The 20886-nt window shown below is 54.9% G+C and overlaps 1 protein-coding gene across 1 annotated transcript; it reads right to left on the bottom strand.

Moving 5' to 3' along the window:
- Positions 1-268: 268 nt before the first annotated feature.
- Positions 269-16301, bottom strand: ANOS1 (anosmin 1; the record flags this gene model as incomplete). The annotated part of the gene is made up of 8 exons (XM_066358135.1): positions 269-1610; positions 3911-4049; positions 6205-6425; positions 7936-8107; positions 11113-11207; positions 11970-12116; positions 14775-14919; positions 16096-16301. Coding segments are annotated over 8 exons (1184 nt in total), but the record flags the coding sequence as incomplete, so codon positions are not given.
- Between the last annotated feature and the right edge of the window lie 4585 nt (positions 16302-20886).

Here is a 20886-nt window from a genome sequence, read left to right on the forward strand (position 1 = left end):
CTACGGCCCGCGGGAGGCCATTCATCCGGCCCCCGCTGCACTTCCGGAAGGGGCACCTCTTTCATTGGTGGTCAGTGAGAGGAGCATATTGACCATCTCATTAGCCAAAAGCAGGCCCATAGTTCCCATTGAAATACTGGTCAGTTTGTTGATTTAAATTTACTTGTTCTTTATTTTAAATATTGTATTTGTTCCCGTTTTGTTTTTTTACTTTAAAATAAGATATGTGCAGTGTGCATAGGGATTTTTTTATAGTTTTTTTTTATAGTCCAGCCCTCCAACGGTCTGAGGGACAGTGAACTGGCCCCCTGTGTAAAAAGTTTGGGGACCCCTGGTTCAAAGGATATCACGTCCTCTATCCATCAAAGCACCCCCCTTTTATATTACCGGGGATATTCCAGCATACAGATAGCTTACCTGGATTAAGAAAAGGCCAACGTCAGTGACGATTTGGAAATATTCAAGAATTGGGATACTTTCACCTGCCCCTCTGGGGCGTCGCTCTGTTGCGACCAGAGCCACTCTAGCGCCTGGGGCAGAGGCCAAGGAGCCATCCCCAGCGCCCGGGCCATCTTTGCTCCAATGGAGCCTTGGCTGTGGGAGGGGAAGAGAGAGACAGAGAGGAAGGAGGGGGTGGGGGGTGCAGAAGCAAATGGGCGCCTCTCCTATGTGCCCTGGCCGGGAATCGAACCCGGGTCCCCCGCACGCCAGGCCGATGCTCTACTGCTGAGCCAGAATTCAGACACGTAAGAGCGGTAAGCTGCACCCAGTCGCAGCTGTTCTCAGTTAGGAAAGAGGGTCGTATATAAATAATACCAGGAAAAGCTCTCCTGTTAGGGGAGGACATGGTAAAACGCAGCCCAGAAAAGACTTTTAATTACTCCAAGGGAATATCTGGGCATCGAACGCTCGCTGCTCCGGGCGCCTCTAGTCAACCGCGATTCACATCCAGCTCTCACTGGTCTCGGTAGGAAAGGGAGCTCACGGCTCTGAAAGTGGGGGTGTTTTTTGGAGGGGTGTTACTTGGGTAGATTTCAGGATAAAATGTTTAGTTAAAAGTGCCATGTGATTAAAAAAACAAACAAACAAACACAACACACACCACCTTAGGGAAGATTTGAACAAAGAAAACCCAAACATTGTATCAGCATAGTTGGCTCTCTGCAAATCAAAGGGATAGTTTCATTGAAACAACGTTTCGTTGATGAACTGGAGGCTTGGCTTGGTGTGCGCCCGGCGAACTGGGTGTTGGTTACACGGATGTGCTTTGAGCACCTGCTGCTGAAGATTCGGGGGCACCTCAGGCGTGCGATCCTTCCATAGAGATTAGCGACAGTACGTGTGCAAAGAGACTGTGCCGTGCAAGGGCCCGGGCGTGGCTCCCTCCACTCTCCCGGGAAAGGGGGGGTCTGTCCGCACAGGCTCACTGTCCTCGCCGTTTCTGGAGGCATGGGGGGGGGAGTGCCTACTGCTTCCGGGAGCCCAAGGGCGGGCCCCCAAGTTCACCCAGCCGGCAGCCCTGGCTTCTCAGAGGTCCTCGCTCTGGGCAGCTCAGTATCTTTCCGGAGAGGACTTGTAGGGATGTGGGTGGTGACGCTTCAGGTGGGGTCCTGCGAGGGGACAGAGGACATTGGCCACTTTGCTCTATACGCCACCCCCCCCCCCCTGTTTCGAGCCGCAAAGCGCACCCACAGACTAGTTCTGTCTCTCGGTCTCCTGTCTCCCTGCTCAGTTGTCCCCTCCTCCCTCCTACGTCTGGTCAAAACAGAAATCGCAAGACGACTTCTTTTCCTGAAGTTGCCAGTTATATGAGCAACCCCAAATTCCCTTTCTCGGCTCAAACATTTTTTAAATTAACAAATACTTTTTGCAGCACGGACAGACCCGGAGAGCATAAAGCAATTCCGACGCTGGAACATGGGAAGGCATCTGCTCGAGCCGGACCTGTGAGACGGGGCCACCGGACCCACCCCTGGTGAGGGCTGTGGTCGTCCCTCACACTCTACACATAGGAAGTTATCGGGGCAAATTCAACCCGTCATTTTTTAAAATCAGAAGTTAAAATGAGGATTACTTCTCAGTTGTTTTTTTATCAACACATGCATATCTTGAGACTTGGCTTTTTACGTTTCAGCTTCATAACAATAAGCAAAATACGTATTTTAAAACCAGCAAGCTGCCTGGCCGGGCGGTGGTGCAGTGGATAGAGCGTCAGACTGGGATGTGGAAGACCCAGGTTTGAGACCCCGAGGTCGCCAGCTTGAGCAAGGACTCATCTGGTTTGAGCAAAGTTCACCAGCTTGGACCCAAGGTCGCTGGTTCGAGCAAGGGGTTACTCGGTCTGCTGAAGGCCCATGGTCAAGGCACATATGAGAAAGCAATCAATGAACAACTAAGGTGTTGCAACGCGCAACGAAAAACTAATGATTGATGCTTCTCATCTCTCCGTTCCTGTCTGTCGGTCCCTGTCTATCCCTCTCTCTGACTCTGTCTCTGTAAAAAACAAACAAAAAAACTCAGCAAGCTGCTCGCTGTTTTGAACAGTGGGTGACACTTTGAAGAGAATGCTGTTTGATTTAGCGCGATCAATGCGGGTCAGATTTTTATTTATTTTTGGTATTTTTCCGAGGTGAGAAGTGGGGAGGCAGGCAGACAGACTCCTGCATGTGCCTGACCAGGATCCACCCGGTATGCCCACCGGGGGGCGATGCTCTGTCCATCTGGGGTGTTGCTCTGTTGCAGCAGGAGCCATTCTAGTGCCTGAGGCAGAAGCCACAGAGCCATCCTCAGTGCCCAGGCCAACTTTGCTCCAATGGAGCCTCGGCTGCAGGAGGGGAAGAGAGAGATAGAGAGAAAGGAGAGGTGGAAGGGTGGAGAAGCAGATGGGTGCTTCTCCTGTGTGCCCTGGCCGAGAATCGAACCTGGGACTTCCACACACCAGGCTGGCACTCTACCTCTGAGCCAACCGGCCGGGGCCAATGCCGGTCAGATTTTAAAGAAAGCTCATGTAAGATATGACAGTAAAATGTATGTAACAAGAAAATAACCTCCTTTGGAAACTATGATCTCCTCTATTGTCATATTTGCAGATCTTAGCTCCCCCCGCCCCCAAAAAATGTCCAGTTGATAAGATTATAGAATTTTTTTCTATATGTGGGTGTTTTAGAAGACAAAGAAAAAGGGTAAACAGGGAAAGAAGAAAAGAAAGGAAGAAAGAGAAGGTTAGAGGGGGAGATGGAGCGAGTAACCTTGTCCCGAGCAGTCTGTGCTGAAACAAACCGCAGGAGGCAGGCAGAAGTGCTGAGTAAGAACACTCACACGGAGACAAGTCCCTCCCACGGAGAGAAGTCCCTCCCACGGAGAGAAGTCCCTCCCACGGAGACAAGTCCCTCCCACGGAGAGAAGTCCCTCCCACGGAGAGAAGTCCCTCCCACGGAGACAAGTCCCTCCCACGGAGAGAAGTCCCTCCCACGGAGACAAGTCCCTCCCACGGAGACAAGTCCCTCCCGCGGAGAGAAGTCCCTCCCACGGAGACAAGTCCCTCCCACGGAGACAAGTCCCTCCCACGGAGAGAAGTCCCTCCCACGGAGAGAAGTCCCTCCCACGGAGACAAGTCCCTCACACGGAGACAAGTCCCTCCCACGGAGACAAGTCCCTCACACGGAGAGAAGTCCCTCCCACGGAGACAAGTCCCTCCCACGGAGAGAAGTCCCTCCCACGGAGACAAGTCCCTCCCACGGAGAGAAGTCCCTCACACGGAGACAAGTCCCTCCCACGGAGACAAGTCCCTCCCACGGAGAGAAGTCCCTCCCACGGAGAGAAGTCCCTACTGCACCAGGGTCGGCGGGTGCTGACGCCGGCTTTTCACGAGACAGGGCTCTGTGTTGGGAAGGCAGGGCGTGGCTCTTACTGTGCGCGGGAGGCGGCAGGTCAGGGGTGCGGAAGGTCTTGATGGTGGCCGGCCCCTCCCCGCCGGCGGTCAGCACTTGGACCTCCAGTCGGTACAGGGTGGAGGGCCTCAGGTTGGGCACTGTGAGGACAAGGTGATCCTGAGGGAGGGACATCAAAGGAGGGGCTCGTCAAAGAACTTTGGGAAACAGCACACAGGTGGACACATGTTCTGTGACCGTAACTGCCCTGTGTTCTGTGACCGTGACTGCCCCGTGTGCCATGTTCCGTGACCGTGACTGCCCCGTGTGCCATGTTACGTGACCGTGACTGTCCCATGTGCCATGTTCTGAGACCGTGACTGCCCCGTGTGCCATGTTCTGTGACCGTGACTGCCCCGTGTGCCATGTTCTGTGATCGTCCCTTCCCCGTGTGCCATGTTCTGTGACCGTGACTGTCCCATGTACCATGTTCTGTGACCATGACTGTCCCTGTGTGCCATGTTCCGTGACCATGAGTGCCCCGTGTGCCATGTTCCGTAACCGTGACTGCCCCGTGTGCCATGTTCTATGACCGTGGCTGCCCTGTGTGCCATGTTCTGTGACCATTCCTTCTCATGTGCCATGTTCCGTGACCGTGACTGTCCCGTGTGCCATGTTCCGTGGACGTGACTGCCCCGTGTGCCATGTTCCGTGACCATGAGTGCCCCGTGTGCCATGTTCCGTGACCGTGACTGCCCTGTGTGCCATGTTCCGTGACCGTGAGTGCCCCGTGTGCCATGTTCCGTGACTGCCCCTTGTGCCATGTTCCGTGACCGTGACTGCCCCGTGTGCCATGTTCCGTGACCGTGACTGTCCCGTGTGCCATGTTCCGTGACCGTGACTGCCCCGTGTGCCATGTTCTGTGACCGTGACCGTCCCGTGTGCCATGTTCCGTGACCGTGACTGCCCCGTGTGCCATGTTCCGTGACCGCCCCTTGTGCCATGTTCCGTGACCGTGACCGCCCAGTGCGCCATGTTCCGTGACCGTGACCATCCCGTGCGCCATGTTCCGTGACCGTGACCGTCCCTTGCGCCATGTTCCGAGACCGTGACCGCCCCGTGCGCCATGTTCCGAGACCGTGACCGCCCCGTGCGCCATGTTCTGTGACCGTGACCGCCCCGTGTGCCATGTTCTGTGACCGTGACTGGCCCTGTGTGCCATGTTCTGTGACCGTGACTGTCCCTGTGTGCCATGTTCTGTGACCATTCCTTCCCATGTGCCATGTTCTGTGTCCGTGACTGCCCCGTGTGCCATGTTCTGTGACCGTGACTGTCCCGTGTGCCATGTTCTGTGACCGTGACTGTCCCGTGTGCCATGTTCTGTGACTGTGACTGCCCCGTGTGACACGTTTGGTGGTCCCGGTGCCACAGGGTAACTTGGACACTGTGGTTCCCATTTCTGAGACTGCTCGGCTGTGCGGTCCCCCGGGGCACGGCTCAATCCCTGGCAGCCTGGGACCCCTGGCAGCGTCCAAGTGGGCGAGACATCGGTCTCAGGGCTCGCCCTTGGACGGCACGCCTCTTTCCTTCACCTCACACTTTCCCACGGTCTCCGGTTTTCACCGGCACAGCCCGTGATGGGAATTCCTAATAACACCGGTTTCCATTAACTAGCCAACTCTTTTCCTAAAGACACACACTATCTGTCCATCAGCCCCAATGGAAAGTGTTTATTTTTATACCAACACATTCCTCGGAAAACTCAGTACAACCTGGCCCCCTGACAGAGTATCTGCTTCTTGTTCCATGGAAAAATTTCTTTTCTGGGATTGAAGGTTTTTTCCTTTCTTTCCTCGCTGAAGCAGGACTTGATATTCTGAGGGCATGTTCAGAGAGGGTGAAAGCCCAAACACGGGTGGTTTGTTTTTTATTTTCAAGCCGCAGGATTAAGTGGCCCGGAAGACCGGCCAGCTCGCTATGGGTGGTCGCCAAATTTGACGGCGTCAAAGGAAGAGAAACAAGAAGCTTCTTTGAGCTGTTTCTCCCCCGATTCGCTCTTCCGGCGGGGCACGCGCACTTGGGGGCAGGCGGGACCTCGGTGAGCAGGGAGAGAACAGAGTGGGTGAACCGGGTGAGGTCTGCGGAGGGGCCGGCTCCGGGACCAGAGCCCGGCTGACTCCACTCACCACGCCCTTGTGATGTCTGCCTCCCTGCAGACTAGCACCCTCCGCAGAGGACCGCGTGGAGAGCAGGCTCCCCAGCCCACCGGCCGACCCCGATGGCCACCTCCCACCCGTGAGCGGGGGCGGCGGCGGCGGCGGGCGGGGGCGCCTACCGCGGGCAGGATCTGGGACTGGGAGATGATGCTGTTGGGCAGGCTGTTATGCCGGCTGTGCGTCGTGACCTCGGCCCAGGTCACCTGGAAGCCCGTGGCGGGCTGCTGGGAGCCGGGCTCGGCCATCCTCCAGGAGAAGCGGCCCGTGATGTTGACGTCCCGCGCCACGAAGGAGGCGGAGAGGTTCTCGGGCTTGGCCGTCACCTTGGGGAGGGCGGGACCTGCGGCGGGCGACACAGGGGCGGACACCAGGGTCAGGGTCGGGGGGCGGAGCGCAGCGGGACCCGTCTCGTGTCCCCGATGGGGACCCTGCGCAGCCTCCCTGCGGACAGGGTGCGAGCAACACGCCCTCGGGGCGAAACCTGGCTCTGGGACCTCGGCACTCGGATGCACGGCGAGGGCATCTGAGCAGGACACTACTCGCCTCCTAATGCTTCGGGGGCTGTTTTAGAATCGGGCTTTGCAGACGGAAGACAAGAGAAAGCATTCTGGAATCGGGCAGGACCTGGGCGCCACTCGGAGAACAGAAGTCAGCGCAGTGAAGATGGCAGAGACGGACTTTGACAGAAGCTACTAGAACAGGGGTCCCCACACTTTTTACACAGGGGGCCAGTTCACTATCCCTCAGACCGTTGGAGGGCCGGACTATAAAAAAAAAAAAAAAACTATGAACAAATCCCTATGCACGCTGCACATATCTTATTTTAAAGTAAAAATACAAAACAGGAACAAATACAATATTTAAAATAAAGAACAAGTTAAATTTAAATCAACAAACTGAGCACTATTTCAATGGGAACTATGGACCTGCTTTTGGCTAATGAGATGGTCAATGTGCTCCTCTCACTGACCACCAATGAAAGAGGTGCCCCTTCTGGAAGTGCGGCGGGGGCTGAATAAATGGCCTCAGGGGGCCGCATGTGGCCCGCGGGCTGTAGTTTGGGGACCCCTGTACTACAAGGAGCTCAGGGACTGTATCTGAGGGGCCTGGGGTAGGTGTTCCCACTGCAGAACAGGGGCTTCGTCAGGACGAGGGGACGGAAGGTAGGGACAGACCCGGGGTGTGGACAGTGTGGAAAGGTCACCCACTCAGCCAAGGAGTGGGGTAAACACGAGATAACTTGCACAAAGCACACCCAGACAGAGGCAGCACAGACACGTCTCGCTTACCGTCATTGCCACCTCAGGACGGATTTCCAATGCGGCTACAATTATACATTAACGCATAGCACTAGTATCTAGACCAGGGGTCCCCAAACATTTTACACAGGGGGCCAGTTCACTGTCCCTCAGGCCGTTGGAGGGCCGGACTATAAAAAAAACTATGAACAAACCCCTATGCACACTGCACATATCTTATTTTAAAGTAAAAAAACAAAACGGGAACAAATATAACATTTAAAATGAAGAACAAGTCAATTTAAATCAACTAACTGACCAGTATTTCCATGGGAACTATGCTCCTCTCACTGACCACCAATGAAAGAGGTGCCCCTTCCGGAAGTGCGGCGGGGGCCGGATAAATGGCCGCAGGGGGCCGCATGTGGCCCGCGGGCCGTAGTTTGGGGACCCCTGATCTAGACAACCTCCAAACTGAACGGTCACGTGGCAATGTGGACAGAGGGGCTCTTATTGTGTCCAGGCTGCTGGGCAGAGGGGTTGGCAGATGTTCTGCAAGGGGCCGACGTCGGGGGTGCGCACGGGACATCCGGCCAGGCGGGCGGCACGCACCTGCCTCCCCGGGGCAGCTGACGTGCCCGTGGCTCTTCCCCTTCAGGGCGGAGCAGGGCGGCGTCCGGAAGAACGCGGTCTCCGCCTTCAGGCGGCCCTTGGGCCGCGTGGGCTGCACGGTCACCTTGTACTTGCAGGAAAACGAGAGATCTTGAAGAAGTATGTAATTGTCCTGGAGCAACACAGAGGGATATGGTGGCAACAAGTCTCATCAGGAATAAAAATAAATAAATAAATAAATTGGCAGACGATGAGGTCATGTTGTAACAAGGGCATTTTCCTGCACACGGAGGAGGGGGTGCAACGTGGGTTTTGCAGCCGGTTCAGAGGGACAGTGTCCACGCTCTGATGCACGACAGCTGTGGAACCCACCCTGACGTGGAGCACGGGCTCTGCGGCTCAACAGCATCGTGGGAATCCCGCGTCAGAGCAGCCCGCGCCCACCTGCACAACCCTCGTGGGCGGTGCTATAAAGCCACACGAGCAAATCTAATTATTTCAAATTGAAAAAACAAACAAAAACAACCAAACAGCGTGACCTCGGGCTTCTCTGAAACACCAGCTTAGTTCATTCACAAGGTTTTCTTTCTTTTTTTTTGTATTTTTCTGAAGCTGGAAATGGGGAGAGACAGTCAGACAGACTCCCGCATGCGCCCGACCAGGATCCACCCGGCACGCCCACCAGGGGGCGATGCTCTGCCCATGGCGGGGGGTCGCTATGTTGCGACCAGAGCCACTCTAGCGCCTGAGGCAGAGGCCAAGGAGCCATCCCCAGCGCCCGGGCCATCTTTGCTCCAATGGAGCCTTGGCTGCGGGAGGGGAAGAGAGAGATAGAGAGGAAGGAGAGGGGGAGGAATGGAGAAGCAGATGGGCGCTTCTCCTGTGTGCCCTGGCCGGGAATCGAACCCGGGACTTCTGCATGCCAGGCCGACGCTCTACCACTGAGCCAACCGGCCAGGGCCCTGAGTTGCTTTTTTGGACGACCCTGTCTACACTTTCTTTCTTTCTTCTCCTTATTATTTTTTACAGAGACAGAGCGAGAGTCAGAGAGAAGGACAGATAGGGACAGACAGACAGACAGGAAGGGAGAGAGATGAGAAGCATCAATCATTAGTTTTTTGTTGCGACACCTTAGTTGTTCAGTGATTGTTTCTCATATATGCCTTGACCGTGGGGCTACGGCAGACCGAGTAACCCCTTGCTCAAGCCAGCGACCTTGGGTCCAAGCTGGTGAGCTTTTGCTCAAACCAGATGAGCCCGCGCTCAAGCTGGCGACCTCGGGGTCTCGAACCTGGGTCCTTCTGCATCCCAGTCTGACGCTCTATCCATTGCGCCACCGCGCCTGGTCAGGCCCTGTCTGCACTTTCTATGGGAAGACGCTGGACTCCCGGTTCGCCACCCAGGATCCCGCTTTGCGGACGCTTTGGGGGCTGTCTCTGGGGTGTGGCGGGAGATGTCTGCGGCTACAGGTGAGGTGGAGCAGGCAGGTACATTAAACGGCTCTACCCGTCATTTAAAAGTGGAAACAGACAAACCCCCAGCCGTTAGCAGAGTGCTTTTTCGGGACCTTCTGATTCTTGTTTCTACCAGATATGCTGTACTTGCTCAGCAAGTAGTTACTATCGCCCTCAGAGTGTCTAACAAGGCTGAGTCTAGCCTAGCGTGACGGAAACAAGACAGGCGGTTGCCAGGCACACACAGGGAGACGGGCGAAGCCCCCCTCATGCCCACACAACACTCAGTAATGCTGCTTCCTTCATCTCTTTGTCTTTTTCTCCAAGTGTCTTTCTCGTCTTTTTTAAAAAGTCAGTTTCTTTCTTTATTCTTTCTCTCTCCTTCTCAGTTTCTCTCTCGCTCTCTCTCGCTCTCCTTCCTTCTTTCTGTTTTTACTGAAGGTCACAAATTTTGGGAAGAGGTTTTAAGCTCAATGAAAGGAATCACTGTGGTAGAGTGAGTCAAATTCAGTAAAAGCATTAAAAAATATTGCAGTTCAGCCAAGCTCATGATGTGTTTTATGTCGCAACCTTGAAGTTATGTGATTGGATAGGATTTTAAAAATACTGCAGTTTGCTGCTTAGTTAAAAGCCACCTGTTCTAGTTAAATATCATAGATGTCAATATATTGTGCATCTAGGGTCATGGCTTTGGGACGTGAAACTGTCCTGCCCTGTTACACAGGTGGCTGTCCTGACACTGTGTGTGACTCAGCACCCTCTTTTTTTTTTTTTTTTCCGAAGCTGGAAACGGGGAGAGACAGTCAGACAGACTCCCACATGCGCCCGACCGGGATCCACCCGGCACGCCCACCAGGGGCGACGCTCTGCCCACCAGGGGGTGATGCTCTGCCCCTCCGGGGCGTTGCTCTGCCGAGACCAGAGCCACTCTAGTGCCTGGGGCAGAGGCCCGGGCCATCTTTGCTCCAATGGAGCCTCGGCTGCGGGAGGGGAAGAGAGAGACAGAGAGGAAGGAGGGGGGGTGGAGAAGCAAATGGGCGCTTCCCCTATGTGCCCTGGCCGGGAATCGAACCCAGGTCCCCCGCACGCCAAGCTGACACTCTACCACTGAGCCAACCGGCCAGGGCCTCAGCACCCTCTTAAACACGCCGTGGGCTGTGCTGATGCTGCCTTATGACTCACACGTTAAGCCCCAAGGATTTGGAATAATTCGCTGAGTTGTGTTGATAAACACAACCCCCAAGGATTTTAATAGTCGTTTAAAGTTCAGAGTCAAAACACGGTGCAGAGTGTGTGGGACAGGTCATATCGGTCACTGCCCGGTGAGTCGGCGGCAGCAGGTAGGGACATGGCACAGGGCCACCACGGTCAACCGTAAGATCGTACAGAATTTCACCGGGACATTCTTTCACTGGTGGGGCCAGGTCAGACTTCAGATCGTGATCCCAAGCTTCTGTCCACTTCGGATGCAACGTAGGACTAAGAAACACCCCCCGGTGACCTGCGTGTTCTCTGAGAACGTCCCCGTCTGCACGGGGGACCTGCTGTGTGGACAACGGAAGAAGCTCTCATCGTGACGTAGGGAGCGAACATGGACTGTTGTGCTTTCCGCGCTGACCTGGTCCCAGGGACATACAACTGGACACCTTTCGATCCAATTTCATGCACAGATCAAAACAAGCGGAGGATTATTCGGAGTCGTGCAGTGGGGCGCCCGGCTCACCTGGGTCGTGGCAGATGACGTCTCCGCTCCGGCGGTTCTGTTGTGGGCGCAGGCTTCCGGGAACCACTGCACGTGGTAACGGCTCACGCCGGGATCTGCAACGTCAAAGGGCACACGCGGAAAGCACGGGCTGCCGGTCACGCCCCACACAGCCCCGTGTTCTCAAAACATAGCAGGACAGGAAGGAAGGGAGTAAAATTCTGCAGGGGAAATGTGGCTTTGGGTTCCGGAGCCCCGGGTCACCTCGTGTTGCCTGGCCAATCAATGTGTAATCTCGTTTTACACGTGTTTCTGTTTAAAAAAATCTCTATATATCATAATAATGTATACTGCTCATCAAGTCTCAAATTGTTATGCCTCTTTAAAAAAAGAAAAAAGCACCAGTTGGAAACATTTTCGTGACTGTGGGTAGCATGACTGTCAATTTCTTTAGTTTCCCGCCTCACGTACGCATACGCGAACACACACACACACACACGTGTGCACACGTGGACACACACACATGCCATAAATAGGCACAGAAACCTGCAGTTTCCATGAAATGGTACTGATGAGATGGGTGACTTTTTTTTTTTCTAGTTTCAAAATTGTTTGTGTCCTGGGATTTTCTTTTTAAAAAGAAAAAAACTAACAAAAAACAGAGTGCAAAACTGTGATTATTCGGAGCGCTGTGGACCCACAACTCACCTTCTAAGAAAGGCAAAGGAGGTAGGCCACTGTCCCCGGCACGGTCAAACGTAAGCAGCTGACCGCTGCTGGTCTCAGAGGGGGCCAGAGGTTTCCAGGCATGGGGACCCATCTGTCCCACCCCTGGGCGAGGTGAAGCCAGCATCAATGACACGGACCCCTCGGCATACCTTCCGTCTTTTTCCAGTAGACCTTGACCTGCAGCTGGTTGTCCTGGTAGAAGGGGGCGCCGATCTCCAGCAGGCGAGAGGGCCGCGGCCGCAGGAGAGGGGGCTGCGTCTGCCCCGCCCCCTTCCGGCTGTTCCCCGGCGGCTCTTCTGCAACGAAGCACAACACTCTCGCTGACCAGCTGAAAACAATGACGACATCGAACGGGAATCCCAGGCCTGCTCAAGCGTCTCGGTTCTTCGTTCCCCGTCCGTGACGCCTTTTCAAAGTCCGAGCAGATGCGCGGGCAGGATGTCGTGCCGACGTGCCTGCACCCTGGGCCAGAGGCCCTACCGCTATATTAGATGCAACCCCTGGAATTTCAGTGCGGAATTGATGCATTCGCCAGCTTTAAAAGAGACTTTCTTTTAGCCTTGGCCGGATGGCTCAGTGGTAGAGCGTCAGCCTGGCATGCACGTGCAGGAGTCCTGGGTTCGATTCCCGGCCAGGGCACACAGGAGAAGCGCCCATCTGCTTCTCCACCCCTCCCCCTCTCCTTCCTCTCTGTCTCTCTCTTCCCCTCCCGCAGCCAAGACTCCATTGGAGCAAAGTTGGCCCGGGCGCTGAGGATGGCTCCATGGCCTCTGCCTCAGAAGCTAGAATGGCTCTGGTCGCAACAGAGTGATGCCCCAGATGGGCAGAGCATCGCCCCCTGGTGCGCGTGCTGGGTGGATCCCGGTTGGGCACATGCGGGAGTCTGTCTGACTGCCTCCCTGTTTCCAACTTCAGAAAAATACAAAAAAAAAAAAAAAAGGCTTTCCTCATTATAGATTTTGTTGTTGTAGTTGTGAAGAAAATCAACAAAAATATTCAAATGCCATTTCACAGAAATGGCAGACAGATCACTCACAGAAGCACCATCAGTACGGGTCGATGCTTGGGGTGGTGCAACTCGGTGAAATGAGTAGCCAAGCGTAGAAACTTTGTCAACCGAATGATTTCCAGACCGGTCACAGCGCCCAACAGCCTGTCTATGTACTGTGCCAAAGGGGACAGGCATCCGAACTCTGACCAGTATGGACACAAAATAGTAAGACATGAAAAGATGCTCAATGTCACTCACTAATCATCAGAGAGATGCACATTGGAACCACAAGGAGATACCGCCTCACACCTGCCAGCATGGCCATCATCAATACATCAACCCACAGCAAGTGCTGGCGAGGGCGTGGAGAAAAGGCGACCCTCCTGCACTCCTGGTGGGAATGCAGACTGGTGCAGCCACTGTGGACAGCAGTGTGGCCTTAGGTCAAAGCACAGAGAGGAGTTTCCGTGAGATTTTTTTCTTAGGTCAAAGTTGTACTGAACCGTCCGTCCCTGGTCGGAGAGCTCAGTTGGTTAGAGCATCATCTGGAAGAGCAGAGGTTGCAGGTTCGATCCCCGGTGAGGGCACATACAGGGGATGTTCCTGTCTCTCTCTCTCTGTCTCTCTCTCTCCCTTCCCCTCTCTCTAGAATGGATAAAGTAGCCATTAAAAAGAAGTTGTCCTGCACACAGAAATAGTAGAATATACACAGTATAACAGAATATAAGTATACAATACACATAGAAATAGTACACTTCTCAGACCCACCTAACCCTCAGAAGGACTAATTCTCAGATCAGTAGGAAGCTCTGTTTATGGAGCTTTCTCGAAAGCGTCACTTGGGTCCCCTTTCTCCCCACCCGCGGAAGGTCAGTACGAGCTCGCACTGCATCTAACTAACCCTGCCTGGCGTTCCCGGAATCCAAACAAGCTCTCAGCGAATTCCTCTCTCCCTCCTGAACCGGGGCCACTGCAGCGGTGAGAGGCGACAGTCCGGATTCTGCTGGCCGAGCCAGGGCTTCCCTCGGCCCGGAGTCCTGCGCCCCCCCCACCTTTATCCAGCCCCATTCCAGACAGCAGCCAGGAGCCTCTCCCCGGCCCCTGTAACAGTCCCCGCCTCCTGGAAGCGTCCAACTCACTTCTTTCCGGCTCACGTGCGAGTGTCACGTGACCTTGCTCAGCGCCGGGTAACCATGCTAGTTTAGAAGAACCAGAAACAGTGAGAATGAATACAGACTGAGTGAGTCACCACCCGATGGAGACTGGGTAGCTTTTCAAGCCTGTGACCCTGTGCCAGACCAACCAGAATGGGCGTGTCCTCCTTTTGGGAGGGAAGAGACAGTTTATCACAGTTTACCTGCACGCACTCTCCTTTTTAAGCACGGTGTGCAATGCACAAGGGCCCCAGATTCGGTGAGTCTGCACAGTTGTCAGAAAGAGGCGTGCAAAGTCCTCCTGTTTAGGTGGCTGTTATGGCGCCAAACTGTCACACGTAAAATCAATTTAAAAATCAAGAGGCCTGACCAGGTGGCGGTGCAGTGGATAGAGTGTCAGATGGGGACGCAAAGGACCCAGGTTTAAAACCCCAAGGTCGCTGGCTTGAGCAAGGGGTCACTCGCTCTGCTGTAGGCCCCCGGTCAAGGCGCATATGAGAAAGCAATCAATGAACAAGTAAGGTGCCACAATAAAGAATTGATGCTTCTCCTCTCTAAGTGTGTCTGTCCGTATCTGTCCCTCTCTCTGTCTCTATCTGTCTCTGTCACAAAAAAATAAATAAGTACATAAAAATCAGGAGGAAAAAAATTCAAAGGGAAACCTGAATCAGACGTCTTGTCGTTCATACACGCTTCCCGGCACGAAGGCAGGCCCCGCGCGGATAGCCCAGGTCACACACCCTGCACTGGGACCCGGCTGGACCGCGTGGCACGTGGGACAGGCTCTGGCGAGAGCAGAGGACACTTACTGCTGCGGGCGGCGTGCGCCGAGGCGAATCGCAGGGCCACCTTGGCGCTCTTGAGCCGGGTCTGCCCCCAGTAGGACACGGCCTGCAGCTCCACGCTGTAGTCGGAGTCCGGCGGCAGCGCCTCCAGCACCACGGAGTTCCGAGCCTGTGGACAGGAGGGCGCACACGCTCCGTTACCCGCCGCCCCGGTCACCTGGCTCCCCACGCAGGGGCGCTTGTCCATGCGCAGGGGCGCCTGATCCCACGAGGCGCACCGAGTCCTCCTCGCGCTGGCCTGTGTGACTTTCTACCCTCACACTCATCTTCATCTTTGAGGTTTGAATATCCCGTTTAACTGGGGGTCACAACGTTCCGTTGTTGTCACCTGCAGCGCCGAGGCAAAGCGGCTGGCGCGGTGCCCCACCCCGTTCTCTGGCCTTGCTGGGTCATCACACAGGGACAGCTCAGCCCTGCTCTGCTGAGCTCCCACGGCCCACACTGCAGGCCATCTGCCTTGCACTCAAACACCCCCAGCGCAAGAAGACCCCACCCCCAGCGCAAGAAGACCCTGCCCCCAGTGCAAGAAGACTCCGCCCCCAGCACAAGAAGACCCCGCCCCCAGCACAAGAAGACCCCGCCCCCAGCACAAGAAGACCCCACCCCCAGCACAAGAAGACCCCACCCTCAGCACAAGACCCCGCCCCCAGCACAAGACCCCACCCCCAGTGCAAGAAGACCCCGCCCCCAGTGCAAGAAGACCCCGCCCCCCAGTGCAAGAAGACCCCGCCCCCAGCGCAAGAAGACCCCGCCCCCAGCGCAAGAAGACCCCACCCCCAGTGCAAGAAGACCCCGCGCCCAGCACAAGACCCCGCCCCCCAGCACAAGAAGACCCCGCCCCCAGCACAAGAAGACCCCACCCTCAGCACAAGACCCCGCCCCCAGCACAAGACCCCACCCCCAGTGCAAGAAGACCCCGCCCCCAGTGCAAGAAGACCCCACCCCCAGTGCAAGAAGACCCCGCCCCCAGCGCAAGAAGACCCCCCCAGCACAAGAAGACCCCACCCCCAGTGCAAGAAGACCCCGCCCCAGCACAAGAAGACCCCGCGCCCAGCACAAGAAGACCCCGCCCCCAGCGCAAGAAGACCCCGCCCCCAGTGCAAGAAGACCCCGCCCCCAGCACAAGAAGACCCAGCCCCAGCGCAAGAAGACCCCACCCCCAGTGCAAGAAGACCCCGCCCCCAGTGCAAGAAGACCCCGCCCCCAGTGCAAGAAGACCCCACCCCCAGCACAAGAAGACCCCACCCCCAGCGCAAGAAGACCGCACCCCCTGCCCCCCACTTACACCGTCCGTCGTCTTCCTCCGCTTCTTCTTTGTCGGGACGAGGGACGTGCCGCGCACCGTCCAGCTCCAGAACACCTTGTAGTGGTGCACGGGGATGTCCAGTTCCTCGGGGACGTCCCACGCCAGAGTCACGGTCACCGTCCCGTCGCTGTTGGTGGTGGAGTTTGCCAGGCGGAGGTTGGCCGGGGCTGGTGGTGCGGACGGGTCTGAAGTCCCGGGAGGAAGACAGATACACCGTGTGAGTCAGGGGATGGAGGGTGGCCCAAAGGGTCCCTCTTTGTACGTGTGCCGACTGGGTGGGGGTGGGGGGTCCTGCGTGGAGCACCGCCCTTCCTACGCACAACAGCTGCAAACCAGCAGCTAGTCATGTTCCCCTGTGAACCCTCAGATCGATCTTCGGTGTATGGACCAAACACGAGGCTAGATGCATTTGGGCCAGATGGACAACCTAGAACAGGGGTCGGAAACCTTTCCGGCTGAGAGAGCCATGAATGACGCCACAGATTTTAAAATGTAATTCCATGAGAGCCATACAACCACCCGTGTACATTATGCATTATCCAATAAAAATGTGGTGTCCTGGAGGACAGCTGTGATTGGCTCCAGCCACCCGCAACCATGAACATGAGCGGTAAGAAATGAATGGATTGTAATACATGAGAGTGCTTTATATATTGAATGTTATTATTTTTTCTATTAAAGATTTGTCTGTGAGCCAGATGCAGCCATCAAAAGAGCCACATCTGGCTCGTGAGCCATAGGTTCTTGACCCCTGACCTAGAAGCATCTTTCTACGCATTGGCGCACAGCTACCACTGAGCTAATGGTTCATAGGACCGAAATGCATGTTTCTACAAAACACACTGAAATCCACCCTGGCCGGTTTGGCTCAGCGGTAGAGCATCAGCCTGGTGTACGGGGGACCCGAGTTCGATTCCCGGCCAGGGCACATAGGAAAAGCGCCCATTTGCTTCTCCACCCCCACCCCCTCCTTCCTCTCTGTCTCTCTCTTCCCCTCCTGCAGCCAAGACTCCATTGGAGCAAAGATGGCCCGGGCGCTGGGGATGGCTCCTTGGCCTCTGCCCCAGGCGCTAGAGTGGCTCTGGTAGCGGCAGAGTGACGCCCCGGAGGGGCAGAGCATCGCCCCCTGGTGGGCAGAGCGTCGCCCCTGGTGGGCGTGCCGGGTGGATCCCAGTCAGGCGCATGCGGGAGTCTGTCTGACTGTCTCTCCCTGTTTCCAGCTTCAGAAAAATACAAAAAACAACAACAACAAAAAAACTAAAAAGCACACTGAAATCCAACGTCAGCTGGTTGGCATTTTGTAGATGAGCAGAGTAGAACCACCCTAGAAAATTCTGAAAAGCAAAGGATATATAAGTGACTGTTTAATCTTAGCGGACCTATGGGGGTGAAGCTCGTATGTGATGAGAGCAACTGAGACCAGCAAAAACACATTGTTTTTTTGTCTGTTTGCTGGCTTGTTTACCCGCACTACAAACTGGATGGCCCAGGGCGAACATCCATCCTGGTACACACACCATTTCTGGTTTGTGGCGTAAACCGAAGCCTTCTCAGCCATCAAGAGAGAGACTGGGTTCAGGAATTAGGACGCTACAGATCTCTTTGCTACGTGTACAAAGGGATGACTAAGGAAGGGGAAGCCAGACGGTCCTTCCTTCATTTTCAGACACAGAGCCTGCAGGTGCCAACGCCGACGGCCACGAGCGGTTTACAGAGGGCCGAGTGTCAGCGTGCTGCCCTGGGAACATGCTGTCAGTCATTGCCATTACTGTGCCATCCACAGCGGCGGAGACGCAAAGACGATTCACCTGACTCGGTAGAAAGGAAGGCGGCCGAGGGCAAAAACCGCAAAGTTTTACTCTCACCGTCACCTGTGTTTCGGGAATGATTTTTCAAAGAGTGTCTGCTCTTCTGTAAGATATGTAAGGACCGGAGTTTTGGCGGAAGGCTTCATTTTTAAAACATGAGGACATGTCACTGTTGCTCTGTCAGGTTAAGTGGGTGATCCAGGCGCATTAGGTGATACTGCTGACCAAGCAATCCTTAATCGGCATTAGGAACCTTCTGGCCGTGCCCAGGACTAATGCTGGTCACACAGTCTCCGTTGCAGCTCAGCTATGTGGAAGCTCACCAGCCACCGCAGGCCATCAGTAAACAAAGGGGCGTGGCTCTGCACCAGTAGAATCTTATCGGGAATAACAGACAGCAGACAGCCTGACCAGGCGGTGGTGCACTGGATAGAGCATCAGACTGGGACGCGGAGGACCCAGGTTCAAAATCCTGAGGTCGCCAGCTTGAGTGCCGGCTCACCAGCTTGAGCGCAGGGTCGCTGGTTTAAGTGTGGAATCATAGACATGACTCCATGGTCACTGGCTTGAGCCCAAAGGTTACTGGCTTGAAGCCCAAGGTCACTGGCTTGAGGAAGGGGTCACTCGCTCTGCTGGAGCCCCCCCTCTCCGGTCAAGGCACATATGCGAAAGCAATCAGTGAACAACTCAGGTGCCAAAACGAGGAATTGATGCTTCTCATCTCTCTCCCTTCCTGTCTATCTGTTCCCCTTTCTGTCTCTGTCTTTGTCACAAAAACAAACAAACCCATAAACAAACAAACAAACAAAAACACAAAACGAAAACCAGACAAAATTAGGAGCATGGCCATCGATGGCCAAATCTAGTCATAGAGTCTTCCGAAAGCAGTGACCCCATTCGCTTTCTGACACTTGAGGGCGGGCGGCGTGGTGAATTCCTAGTTTTAGAAAGCATGGTTGTCTTTGGCTGAGCAAACGTTGGCACACTGTGCCCATGTCACAGACGAGGAGGTGGAGGTTCAGAGGATAGAGCACTCGTGTCACAGCGTAGGGTGTGAAGGTCCGGTTCAGGTCCCTAGACCAGTGCTTTCCCGCCCTGTTCGTCCGAGGCTCAGACCAGAGAGCTGCTGCCCCGGCTGACGGCCCTTCCTGCTTTACAGGACCCCCCTGTCACGCCCCATGCCGCTACCTGCAGAGCGGTGCAAACAGTGCTCTTCGCTCCCTCTCTTTGTACAATGTATCCGCCACGTGTGTGTGTGGAGGGGGAAATAAGGAAAAAGACAACGCATGAGAAACTGTGACTTTGTACAATGTATCCACCACGCGTGGGGGAGGGGGATAAGGAAAAAGACAGCCATGAGAAACTGTGACTTTGTACAATGTATCCACCACGCGTGGGGGAGGGGAATAAGGAAAAAGACAGCAGCATGAGAAACTGTGACTTTGTACAATGTATCCCCCATGTGTGGGGGAAGGGGGATAAGGAAAAAGACAGCACGTGAGAAACTGTGACTTTGTACAATGTATCCACCACGCGTGGGGGAGGGGGATAAGGAAAAAGACAGCGCATGAGAAACTGTGACTTTGTACAATGTATCCACCACGCGTGGGGGAGGGGGATAAGGAAAAAGACAGCAGCATGAGAAACTGTGACTTTGTACAATGTATCCACCACGCGTGGGGGAGGGGGATAAGGAAAAAGACAGCGCATGAGAAACTGTGACTTTGTACAATGTATCCCCCATGTGTGGGGGAGGGGGATAAGGAAAAAGACAGCCATGAGAAACTGTGACTTTGTACAATGTATCCACCACGCGTGGGGGAGGGGGATAAGGAAAAAGAGCATGAGAAACTGTGACTTTGTACAATGTATCCACCACGCGTGGGGGAGGGGGATAAGGAAAAAGACAACGCATGAGAAACTGTGACTTTGTACAATGTATCCACCACGTGTGGGGGAGGGGGATAAGGAAAAAGTCAGCGCATGAGAAACTGTGACTTTGTACAATGTATCCGCCACGTGTGTGTGTGGAGGGGGAAATAAGGAAAAAGACAGCGCATGAGAAACTGTGACTTTGTACAATGTATCCACCACGCGTGGGGGAGGGGGAATAAGGAAAAAGACAGCGCATGAGAAACTGTGACTTTGTACAATGTATCCACCACGCGTGGGGGAGGGGAATAAGGAAAAAGACAGAGCATGAGAAACTGTGACTTTGTACAATGTATCCACCACGCGTGGGGGAGGGGGATAAGGAAAAAGCGCATGAGAATGTTTGCCTCATTCCGGCCACAGAACTGGAAGCTTTGCTGTTGTCCGAGCCACACGGACACACGGACGTCGTCATCTCGCGTAGTGGGACACGTCATCACTTCTCAGTATCAGTGCTCGGTGATTTCTGTACGTATTTCCAACACGTGGCCTGTGACCGATGATCTTTTTTATTTTTTTATTTTTTACCTGCTCCAGAAACATCAACGTGATGGAGAGAAGGGCCAAGGCCAGTCTCCTGAGAAAGGTGAGGACATCGTGGAGCCCAAGAGCACTGCTTCTGTGGGTCCACCTGTCACTCCCCGGTGGGTAGCCACCTGCCGGGTGCTCTGTCAGTTACACACCAGCAGGTGCCTCGGACAGAGTGGTGAACACGGCGGGATGTCTCACGGGGACAGGCGGTGGCCAGGACAGGAGGGGAGGCGTCCTCCAGACACGGAGTGAGGCCGGAGGGAGACGGCCGACCTGCTCAGGGTCCCAATCTTGTTCTCTGTTATGTCCGGGGGACGTCCACTCACCTTCTCAATGCCAGCCTCTGTCCTCGAGCCCTGGCCTGGACCCAGAGCGAGCTCCGCCCTTGTGCAGAACAGACGTGACCGGAAACAGCCCAACACCCAACCACCTGTGTGGTTCCCCACGGGGAAGAAGGTCCCCAGGGAGGTCCACCAGGGTCACCGCCCTGAGAACATGA

This window comes from Saccopteryx leptura, unplaced genomic scaffold (assembly GCF_036850995.1).
Source record: "Saccopteryx leptura isolate mSacLep1 unplaced genomic scaffold, mSacLep1_pri_phased_curated manual_scaffold_62, whole genome shotgun sequence".
NCBI classification, from domain to species: Eukaryota; Metazoa; Chordata; class Mammalia; order Chiroptera; family Emballonuridae; genus Saccopteryx; species Saccopteryx leptura.